Source organism: Idiotropiscis lumnitzeri, chromosome 3 (genome assembly GCF_059441095.1).
Source record: "Idiotropiscis lumnitzeri isolate Australia: NSW breed Sydney's pygmy pipehorse chromosome 3, RoL_Ilum_1.0, whole genome shotgun sequence".
Classification (NCBI taxonomy): Eukaryota; Metazoa; Chordata; class Actinopteri; order Syngnathiformes; family Syngnathidae; genus Idiotropiscis; species Idiotropiscis lumnitzeri.
In genome coordinates this window covers 11,992,391-12,004,552 of record NC_142393.1, presented here as the reverse complement: position 1 = coordinate 12,004,552, position 12,162 = coordinate 11,992,391, and the positions used below count along the sequence as shown (strand labels likewise).

The following is a 12,162-nucleotide window of genomic DNA, read 5'->3' as shown; positions in this document are numbered from 1 at the left end:
GGCTCTTTTGTAGTATATGTCACTTTTGCCGTCAATTTTCCTCCTCTGGCCACATTCAGGTAGGTTGGCTACAGTCGTGTGGATCTTAAATTCCTGAATTTGTCCAACTGTAGTCATACAAACATGCTTGGACGGGGTCTTGCAGCCTTTATCTTTAAGCTACGACTTGTCAATTTTCTTTAAGATTTCCCAAGACAACTTTCTCCTTTGCATCCTCTAGTCCAGCCGTGGGCAAACTACGGCCCAAGGGCCACATGTGGCCCGTTAAACGTTTTAATCCGGCCCGCGGAGCTTGAAAAAAATTAAATGAATAAACCTTGTTAATGTTTTATTTTATAAATATTCTGGTGTGTCAAACACAGATATTTTGTTGTAATGCTTTTGTTCATTTTCATTTCAAATTAAATGTATTTTTTTCCCTCCGATGAGGTGAGGTTACCAAAACACTCCATTCATCTGCTCCTGGTCTGGCCCCTCTGTCAAATTTTAGAACCCATTGTGGCCCGCCAATCGAGAAGTTTGCCCACCCCTGCTCTAGTCCATCTTTTGTGTGAATACAACACGATAGCATCAATATTCACTTTCCCGAAGATGCTTAAGATGCAACGGTGACTACTTTAAAACACACATGATTCAAACTGCTGTGATAAAATGCAGTTATATCAAACAACTGAATATGCTAACCTTTGAGTTGTCTATAAATATGTCTTGCCGTTGTGTAAGCATTGACTAGTTCTGCACAAATGTGACATTACACTGAGGCCAGCATTCACTAAATAGTGCATATTGAGCATGTAGCCACTGCGACCACATCCCGTAATGAGGTGTGGTGACAATAATAGAGCCGCAGTGTTTGGGGAAGCACAATTTCACATTCCAGTGGCTACAATGGAGACGGATTAGACGGCAGAATGTGGATGAGGTTGGCTGGAGAGGACAATAGCGATGGAAAACATGTGGGTGTCAGACAAAAACGCGGTCATTAGGGTCGGGAGACAAGACTCGGACGCTCTTGACACAATTTGGTGGTTAAAATTTCCCTTCGGCTTGACCCCGATGAGTGTTTTGAAATCATCACTGCCCTGATTTGAGCTTTTATATAATGTATGAAAGTGCCCTGGGCCTACAGCGCTCCCTAAAGGCTCCTGGGGACATGGTGTGGATAAAAAAGGAATTGCAGTGGCTATTTAAAGTAGTTGAACCTGTACAGTATATCCGTTCCGGGAGGATGCTCGACCTCCAGTTTTTTTTTTTTTCGGATCCACTCTCAAACAATCCGACACACTGTACAACAAAGTTAACCACTGCTCAAAGTGTAGAATAAACTAAGCGAAAAATAAATTATTTTAGCTCAAATTTGATTTAAAAAAAAACTGTCCACATTTATATCGAATCTCTGGTGTACAGCATTCTATTCTTGGCATACTTTGTGCGTTGTTTTATTTTAAAAAATAAAAAATAGTAAAGTCACAAAAAAATAGCACATATGGGTACTATTGTTGACCATCTCAAGATTGTATGCTGTGTGCAGCCAGGGCAATTTAAACTTGCATTTTCGGTTTCATAATCATCATCATCATATTTCTCCTCTATGCCACAAACAATTAAAAAAAAAAAATAAAAAAAAAAGAACACCCCTTGGGTCAATCGCATCTCATCTGGCCCATCATGAAATTCTTACGGTAAATTATCTTTTTTTATATTATATTGATCTCAGTATTTGTGTTTGTGTAAAATAGCCCCACTTTCCAGTGAGCTGCATGGAATATTTGTAACAACTCCTTTTAAAATAACACATTGGTGAATATTTAGCAATGACTATTTAAAAAGGTCAGTAGGTCAAAGGTCAGTATTGTAACACATAATCAACCCATAGCATTAGTGGAGACAAGCTAGAAGGCGTGAAGAGACTCTTGACCCTAAAGTAGCAAAGAAATGTAATTCAAAAGTGTGCATACATCTGGTATCCGTTGGCATTAATCAGTAACCAAGAAGCAGCCGTTTCAAAAAGTTGGTGACCGATTGTAAAACCCGAGGGCACTCAAATGCTCAAGTTCCACGGTTCTCCCGTTGACAATAATCTGCTGAAATTTTATTCATTTGTCTGTACAACGTGATACACCAACACAGAACAAATGAAAAGTGTTACCAAAGAGAATAACAAAAGGGTACAATACAAAGTTGCTTTTACTGCTCTTGCGGGTCATATTTGTCTCAATACAGTTCTGAGGGAAGATGGTGACACCATCCACTTTTTAAAGCCACAAGCGTGACTTCACTAATGTTTTACAATCTCCACGCTGTGACCACTGGGAAGAGAAACTTGCTGAATGCAGTCTACACTTGGACAACATAAAGAACACACAAATAAAGGCAACCGTTGTGGTCATCATATAAATCCCATACATATGTTAAACTTGAACTTGAACGCATCACTTCACATCTGGACCCAGCCTACCAACAAAAGGCAACGGAAAACACAACATATGTTTTGTTCTTGCAACAAACTTCAAATGCACCGAAAAAGGCCAACTTCATCTTCAAGCTTTGCGTGCGCGCGCATGTAAAAGGCAACAAAATAAATAAAACAAAATGGCACCGAAAATTTGTGGACAATGCGAATGGGAAGAGGACAACTTGGTGGAATATAAACAGCGCAACAATTATTCTAAAGCGAGGAAACAGCTTGTCAAAGACAAAAATGTGTCAAACCAACAAAAAAAAAACAAAAAAAGGAGGGGAAATTTGGAATCAGAGAGGAAGATCATGACATCTATGCATCAATATAGTATTTGTATTTACAAACATTTACACAATCGAGGTACCAATGCATGGATACAATTGATAATGTGGTGGATCAAGCGCAAATAGTAGTGCGCTGGACAACGGTACACGCACGCCATTAAAAAGACGCGAGAAGCCCGTGAGCGGCCCAAGTTTGTAGTGCGTTGACTGTCAATGGACTCAAATAATTTCAAAAAACAGTTTCCTGTGTCGCGGGTGGTTCACTTGATGCCGGAGAAAGTTCAGTTTGTGGCAAACCTACGCAGCAGAAAGTTCCTCCTAGAATGAATGGTTGAAAAGGTCTTTCACTTTACAATGCGAATAGCAGAACAATCAGAACGTATAATGCACTAATTATAAACGATGTAAACATCACAACTCATTGTTTATCATATCAGTCACATTATCAGCTCTACTTGCCAGGTTGATAACATCTTTGTCCTTCCTTTAAGGCATAGGTATCAACAGTTAACTTTTGTTGTTGTTTCTCCCCTTAAATAAGCCAGATTTGTTGGTGGCAGTGCAGTTATAGGATCTCCTCCACGCCGTGCGCAAAAATCATGACCAGGCCGGGTTCCAGGATCATGTCCTCCCCCATGTGCTGGTTCTCACAGGCCATCACCACCACCGCCTGCTTTCCCGGGATGCGCTTGGCCACGTAGTTCTCGTAGTAGCGTCGGTTCATCTGCCGCGTCTCCAGCGAGGCCAGGCCCTGCGGCCAATTGCGCTCGTGGGCGTTCTCGATCAGATCGTTGACAATGGAGAGCGGGCAGCCGCTGTCGATGAGCGAGCGTTTGATGACGGCCTGCAGAACGGCGTCGGGGGTGGAGATCATGCCGCCCCAGCGAGTCACCCGGGCGGGCTGCATGGAGTTCACCCACCTGGAAAACAATCCATCAAATAAGGAGGCTTTCACACGCAAACACTGCATGCATGTATGCGCTTTATGTTGTCGATCCTCGGTGCTCTTCATTCCGACATGCGATGCAGACCAAAGTCAGAGAGCAGTTGGGTAGATGTTGAAGATCTGTCAACACTCCAACTGTCATATCTTTCTGGCATGTGCCTCAATGACATCATTGCGACCAAATTATACTGTTCAAAATGATATTTGAATCAGGCCGGTACGGTGGGCGACTGCTTGGCACGAAGGCCTCACTGTGCAGAGGTCGTGGGTTCAATTCCGGCTCCGTCCTTCCTGTGTGGAGTTTGCATGTTCTTCCTGCGCCTGCGGGGGTTTCCTCCCACATTCCAAAGACATGCACGGCAGGTTGATTGGAAACTCTAAATTGCCCCTAGCTATGAGTGTGAGCGCGGATGGTTGTCCGTTTCTGTGTGCCCTGCGATTGGCTGGCAACCAGTTCAGAGTGGACCCCGCCAACTGCCCGAAGACAGCTGGGATAGACTGCAGTACCGCTTGCAACCCCAGTGAGGAGAAGCAGTACAAATAATGGATGGATGGATAATTCAATTATAAAAATATATATATAATAAGTAAATATAGCATTCCATAAAAACAGGAGGAGTCCAGAGTGAATTCGTAATAGGCTTGATGTCAGGGGATGATCGTGTTGGCCAACATGCTGATCATGTTCTCCCTTGATTCTCATTGCAGCCACAGCTTTAATTGTATTTCTTGTAGAGTTGTCTTGCATGGCAATTGTTTCACTGGTTGTTTTTATACCAAAGCAGGAACTGGTCAGTTAGAAATGCCACATTTTGCTGAGGTCATTTTGACACCTTTGCACTCTAATCCACAGACATCCCATGTTGACATAACTTAGTTGCGATACGCTGACCGTCCAACAACCATGCATAACTCCATCCATCTAGATTCTAGATGGGCTCATGGCCTACATTAATAGACAAAACTGATATTTTCTGAGTTTTTTTAAGGCTCCCGCATGGTGCGGTTATTGAGACTCCAACAGCTTCAAATACCTGCTTGCTGCACAACAGCATCTCTCTTAAAAAATGCATTTGCCTTACATTTAACAGCATGTCATCTGACCATGTGAAGGGGGGTCATTTAATTAAGGCGCCCTCTTAAAGTACACTAGGGTGCCAGACCGTCCATGTCATTATGAATGCCATCCATCCGTTCGAAAATAGTCTTGATACAATTTATAGAGATGCAACTTGCATTTGGGAATTGGCCACGATAAAGAGACAAATGCTATCTGAGACCAAAGTGGAGATGATGGAGTATAATACAGCGTCAAAAGATAAGACACAGTAGCGTAAGCTAATAAGAGAATAGCCCAGCTAAGCGTCCGAACATTACAATGACACAGTGAAGACAAGACAATGAATATGCAGCAGTGGTTTACAGCAACCACGTTATTATTTCATAATCACAAGCTCTTACAAATAGCACCTGGCTTTTGCTTATGCAAATGCCTCAATAGCAAGAAGAGCTGTATGGTGGCTTCAGAAGTGGAAATGGAGCAAAGGTGCTGAAGCTGTCAACCTCTCTGTAAGTCTGAGGCAGTAAGATCAGAGAGAGAGCAAAGAAGAAGAAGGGACTTACTCCAAGATCTCGTTGTACTCGATGGTCTCCTCCAGGTTTTGTAGGTTGGGGTTAGCGCTGCGGATGGCTCGCATGTATGCTTTGAGCAGCTGAATGTCTCGTTTCTGAAGGACGAGATTTCACAGTGAGTACGCTTACACAGTCCTTTTAACAGTATTTATTTTACGTGAGCAGCCACTAAATAAAAAGTATACCAGGATACTTTATTAAAGCAACTACAAAACAAACTTTGAAGATATGTACTGTGAGCCACCATTTACCACAGGGGATACGTTCCAGAACCAGTGCTAGGTAAAAATCTGCAATATTGAGACACCACCTTGAAGGAACTTTTTAAAAATATATAGGTATACCGCTAACACACAATTTCATCCCATTTAAAATACTCTTGAACTTTATGCCACACACTATTTCTTACTAATGTATTCTCACCCTCTCTCTGTCAAGCAATGGGAGATTGCCATAGATCACTTTGAGGAAATGAAAATGAGACCACCCCTCGCACAGTTCTCCAAATTACGGTCAAAGCGTACTTGTGTCAAGCTATTTCTTGGTCTCTCCCTGTTTAGTGAAAAACTAACACATACAACAATATAATAATAATTGATAAAGATAATTGAACATTGCGCAGTTAAAAACCAACACATAATATAACAAAATCTGTTAGCTTTATGCAAACACATATTGCAAATGCCATAGACAGGCGAACAGAAATGAGCATTGATATTGCAGTAATTATAAACCTTCAAAGGACACAGAGAGCAGCAACACATACAAACAGCATAGTACAACATTACTCACAGGCATTTATTCTCCCTTCTCTGTGAGAACGGATTTTACTGGAGTTTATTTGGGGACACGCTCTTCTTTTTTTAATGGGGTTTCATCATTACAGACGACCCAATAATGTGAAAATTAAAAAAAACAAAAACTAAATTGGACATACGCGTTTTTAACAGGACAGTGATTATAAAATATAACAATTACAGTAAAACTAAATAATAGTAAAATTATAAAATAAAAAGGAACAAGAATTGAAATATTTCAATTGCATTACAAAACCGGAAGAAAACTGTTCTGTGACCCAAAAAAGAAAAAAAAAAATCCACGGTGAAAAGGACATCAAAGAAAGTAGTTGTGTCAGGAAATGTACACAATAAAAAATGAAATGTAAAGGTTCTCATTTTATCTGTCACAGAGACGCCTAATGAGTTGGTAAGGATTGGGCGCCAAACTGACATTTATAGCAGCGACTAAGTAGGACAGTAATTGTTAAGTGCTTGTTAAAGACCCTCAGCCGCACACACTCAAACGCACTTACTTGTTCTCCCAGCTGGTGTTTATGTTCAGCCACAGTTTTCTCCAGATCTGAAATTTTGCTCTGCTGCTGCTGGACGACACTTCGCAAGTGTTTGATGCAGTTATGGTTGAGCAGCTCGTCTTTGGGCATCTCCAGGCTGCCGGTGGGAGAAGAAAGAAGACGAGTTACTTACTCTATGTTCTCTGACATGATCAATCACTTTTGATTGTGTTACGAATTTTCTTCATCATGTTGCATATGTACGAAGTGAACCAGAGGAACAGAACGCCAGTCACTCACCCACATCCCTCCTCACAGTTGACGGGCCTTTTGGGGTTGTGCTCGCAGTCCTTGAGGTGCGACTGCAGCTGGTCCAGTCGAAGCGTAGCCGTGCAGCCGAAGCTGGCGTTGTCACAGCTGATCTGCAGCTTGGACAGCATGTTGCGCATGATGCGTGGCACGGGCCGCAGGTGAGCCAGCGTCACCACCGTGCGGTCCACGGGACAAATCTGCTGCTGGGCGAACCACTGCGTGATGCAGGCATTGCAAAAGGCGTGCTCACAATGTGGGGCCTAAAATGAGAGCAGGACGGCCGCAATTTTACAATTTGACATTCTTTATCATTTATAACAAGGCAAGTCTCCATTGCATATTAATAGCTGCTTAATGCACAAGGTTAGTCGGTTGATTGTTTTTTTTGCCCTGCTCATGGCTTTTGACTCAGAATGAGTTTGTGACAATGACATGGACAGGCATTTGGTCTCGGTATGACAGCTGCCGCCGGATCCAGGATTATACAATTTTAATCAATGAAAGGGTACTAAATTGGCACATAAAATTAGCAATTGATCACATTTTTGGGGGGCTGCAAGTGTGCAATGTTATGACAGCAATATAAAGTGTAGCACAACTTAAAGCAAGATGATGTTTTTCTGATTTCCTAAAACGTTGCCATTTGGACAGCATGAGGATTTTGCTCGACACGGTGATATATTACATTCATCATTAATTGACAATGACATTATTCAAATCAAGTTTTTTGCTTTATGGATTACCAACCGGCCTCCTGTTTTGGTTAGCACCAGCATGATCAACTCTTCAGCAAGTGTGTGAACAGTAGCATCACAGCACTGCAATGTTATTACGGTTATCATTCTTTCTTTCCGGTGGTGTCCATTTAGAAAAAGGACAAGTGGAGGACACACCCGACAATTAATTGTCGAGACACAGCATTTATTAGAGTGGAGGCCAACTTTTGACCCTAAAGGGTAGTTCTGTCTGCAAATTGATTCTCCTCCAAATGTGCATAATGGACCAAATGCACGGCAGCAGCACATTAAGCATCCCTAGTGCGAATGGGTGGAGGCTTACGTTACTTATGTTTCTGAGTCTTAGCTTGTTTGAAGTTACTCGGGCGCCCTCTGGAGGAAAAATAACCTCATTCTTTAAATGCGTGTCAATGTAGGTTTGTTAATACCGACAGTGATATTGTTGCTGTGTGGGGGAAAAAAAAGTGCTGCATTTTGAGGTTACAAATGACTTGCCAGAACTCGTTTGCGCAATGGTGTAAAAATACATCGTCGGGTTGTACAAGAAGGCTTTTATGTGACTGCTTTACATTTTATAGCCGAGAAGTGTTTTTCACACAAAACATTGACTGTGCTCACATTTAGAGAACAGCTGAAACAAAAGGAGCGCACAACTAAATGTGTGTCAACATCACCAGCACAGAATTTCAAACAATTATAATAAGTAATACAAAATATCAAAGGCTAAAAAAATGGATTGACATGTCTTAGTTGGCATCTATTTGTGTCACTTGCATTGTAAATCCAACATTAGTCGAGCTCCACTTCACTGAATGTAAATGTACCGAGTGACTTACCTGCACTGGTTCTTCAAGAACTCCGCTACATATCGGACACAGTAGGTCTTCATCCACCTCTCCCTGGAACCTCGTCACATCGTAGCCCATGGTGCATCACTGGCACCAATCACCTCCTATGACATAACACTGGAAGTGTGTTTTTTTGTATTTTTGAGAGCCAACATAATAAAGGAAAATATACCAGAAAAGAAAAAAAGAATGAGAGGGTACCTCACTCATAAACAGCCTCGCATACTCCCATTCAACTGGCGACAGGCAAGACCTTTTGACAGACAAGAAGATTCTGCAAAAAATAAATAAATAAATAAACCACACGCACTCATGAACATCTCAAGGGCTTATTTTAGTTTTGCTTTGTCATCGTACCCCCTTGTTCAGAAATACTACACCACAATATTATATTTAACGCAAAACACAGAAATGTCCTTTGATAACCCAAGAAATGTAAACACTTTAATTAAATTACTTTGCACAGAAACCGCCCAATAAATCTTTTGGAACTGTTGCCAAAAGGCTCAGCCTACCATTAAAGGGTGTGTACAACCAGCTAGTTGTAATTGTTTTGTTTTGTTTTGTTTTGTTTTACTCGATTATATAAAGGGAGACCTCGGTTTGCGACGTCATGCCCAGTTACGAGGCTTTTCTTTTAATGCACAACGAACACGCTTTTAGAAGATATATTTACCATGAATTTGACATATCAAGTTTACAATGAATGAGAAATTAGCAAGTTGGTGGAGCGGCATTAAATTGTCATGCATGTGCGGAATTTACGGCGTATTTCGATTTACGTAAAAAGCCGTCGCAGCCTTTAGGATCTAACTGCGTCGTAAGGCGAGGAGCCACTTATGTATTTTTTTAATTATTTCATTGTCAATTTAAAAAGAGGGTGGTCATGTTTTTTTTCTATATGCACACTAAATCTCAGTCTCGATTTAATTCTCAATTTATAAAAAAATAAATACATTTAAAAAATCAGTGGATGCATAGAGTCTTCGCGTTCCCATGATCCAGCCATGTAGCATGTTATCCACACAGGCAAGCAGGTGATGCTGTGCCCTCATTCGCCACCATCACTCACTCGATCCCCCAGAGCAAGCCCAGGCTCAAAGTTAGCAACGCAGCAAATTTGCACCCAAATGTATAGTAAATGCGCGCATCCTTACAATGTAGTCACGATTGTGTCCGCCGCATACACGTAGCGCGGTAGCTAGCGAACCACTTAGCAACATCGATGCTGTCGCTGTTTTCCTCTGGACATTAGCCTCGGAGCTAACCAGTCAAAGCTATAAAATTAGCAAGCTACGCGCCGATAAATGGCTATCTACCGCGATACACACTCGACCAAAACACCGTAGCAGGGCGACGGACTTACTCGCTGGTGCAGTGAAACAGCTGCCGACGAGGATTTCTGTGCACTTTGGCTTGTGTGACTGTTAGCTTGGGCTAGTCGCGTCCTGGTCGTCCCGTGCTACATCCTACGCCGTCTGCGTCACGTCGTACGCCGACGACGATGACGTCACGACGCAAGTTCTGCCAAAAGTGTCTCATCGGATCCAGAGTGGAGTGATTATAATGTTCATTCACATATGTTCAGATACAATATCACTCTGGTTCCGAATCAACATTTATCAACAACATGGAAAGAATCACAGCAAAAATGTTTTGAGTAACAAGTGTCACAAAAAGCCTACTAAAATAATGATTTTAATTTAGTCACAAATTTACTAAGTCACTGTGAAATATGGGCTATTTAGTTGAAAACAAAACTATTATTCTGTTGCATGAAGAACAACAGGTGAATACACAGGTTAACTGCATCTTCTGATAAAAGCTATACAATTGTATTGAATGAATATAATAAATACAGGAAGAAAGTGGAATTGATGAATTTTGCTCCATCTCTCACAGCACACTAATGTGGATGGGAATCACTGTTTTGTTTTCAAATGTAAACTCACTAATGGTATAATGAAATCTGACTTCAACTGGAAAATGGAATTGTTACATTTTAAAACTTAATGAGGACAGTGTGCAGGGGAAAATGTTAGACAAGGGACAAGACGAGCACTTCAAGTATCATGAGAGTCAGTTCAAATCCAACCAGATCTCTCTAACAATGTTCTGACTATTTCTCTGGCACCCCGAATCACAGAAGAACACAGTCAACGTTCTTTTTGTCACACTAAAACAAAATATTATACGAGAAAACAATTAACATATTAGGACTACTTCGATTCCGACTCCGGCCTTCTTGTGTGGAGTTTGCATGTCTGCCCGTGCCTGTGTGGGTTTTCTCCAGGTACTCCGGTTTCCTCCCACATTCCAAAAACATCCATGGTAGGGTAATCGAACACTCTAAATTGTCCCCTTGTGTGGATGTGATTGTGAATGATTGTCTATGTTTCCGTGCCCTGCAATTGGCGGGCAACCAGTTTAGGGTGTACCCCGCCTACCGGCCGAAGACAACTGCGATAGGCTCCAACACGCCCGCGATCCACATGAGCATAAGCGATAATTGTCACAAAGCTGAAATCATCCATTTGCAAGGAAACCTCATTAGTTACAACAAAGCAGACATGCTGATGTTTTACGTTGGCCAAACCCAGACTGGTCCTGCCAGATAGAAGAGTGTGATTTGTCACTCCTCGGAACACCATGCTGATGTTATTGCCAGAGGAGGTACGGGAACAGGTGATGAGTCAGCTCAGCGTCTGGGACTCGGCTTGTGACTTTAAAAGCTGGCCTTCTTCCACATTGGGGGAGGATGAAATCAGCAATTGTGCAGTGACGGACAGTTGCAGCAATATCCTGTTTCGCTGGGTTTTATGCACATGGAAAAAGGCAGATAAATGTCCTCTATTATGGCAACTTTGTGTAAAAGAGGTTATCAATGGCAATGTGGTCACACTTTTTCTTTCATTTAAAAAAAAAACATTTAATACAGAATGGCATCCAAGCACAGATGGAGCAGATCTGAGATTCCAACTATAGTGAGACACGGGAGTGGATTTTCACTCCTGTCCCATCCCAATCCCACTGAAAAAAAAAAAATTAAAAATCCATACCATAACAGCCCGTTCCATAGTACAAAAAAAAGTAACAAATCTGTCCCAGTGAGAGAGACTCCATTCCGTCCCCGTTCAGTACGACTGACTGTACTGCTCCCATTTTGGAGGTCAGCTACATTAAAAAAATAAAAACTGTCACGCCCTCTCTTCCTCACGGGCTCTCCTGTTCACGTCTCTTTCTGTCAACTTTTTCTACCTGCACCATCCCAATCCCGTGCGTAAAGGAAAAGTTGACTCCCATCCCACAGAAATCCCACGGGATTCCTGTAAAAGCATTAAGATAAATTGAGTCAAGTTATACGTGCCAAGTAATACACAATATGTCATGTAGTTGTGCATGCGTGTCGTGATGTACGTGTAAACTCATAGTCAAGAAGAAAAGACAACAGACTGAGTAAATATTTAGCAATAGCACTTTATTCAACACAAACAACCCTAAGCCACAATACTGAATGACAAGACCAATTGGCTGCAGCAAACATTTTATAAAATAGATTCATAGGTTTGAATGTCACTAAATTGTTTTTTTTTCTTTTAATGTCAGAAAGACAAATGCAGGTTTTTCCAAAACAGTGAATGATAATTTACA

The 12,162-nt window shown here is 41.6% G+C and overlaps 1 protein-coding gene across 2 annotated transcripts; it reads right to left on the bottom strand.

The window, feature by feature from the left end:
• Positions 1-2,062: 2,062 nt before the first annotated feature.
• Positions 2,063-10,032, bottom strand: rnf41 (ring finger protein 41). 2 transcript variants are annotated; one of them, XM_088292222.1, is made up of 7 exons: positions 9,878-10,032; positions 8,713-8,785; positions 8,500-8,628; positions 6,915-7,186; positions 6,636-6,771; positions 5,315-5,418; positions 2,063-3,665 (listed from the first exon to the last, which is right to left on the bottom strand). In XM_088292222.1, the coding sequence occupies exons 3-7, from the start codon at positions 8,587-8,589 to the stop codon at positions 3,311-3,313; spliced, it is 957 nt and encodes a 318-aa protein (XP_088148348.1). In that variant the 5' UTR covers positions 8,590-8,628; positions 8,713-8,785; positions 9,878-10,032; the 3' UTR covers positions 2,063-3,310. The 2 variants fall into 2 exon arrangements, with proteins under 2 accessions (XP_088148348.1, XP_088148346.1); XM_088292220.1 differs by having other exon boundaries at positions 8,500-8,615.
• Between the last annotated feature and the right edge of the window lie 2,130 nt (positions 10,033-12,162).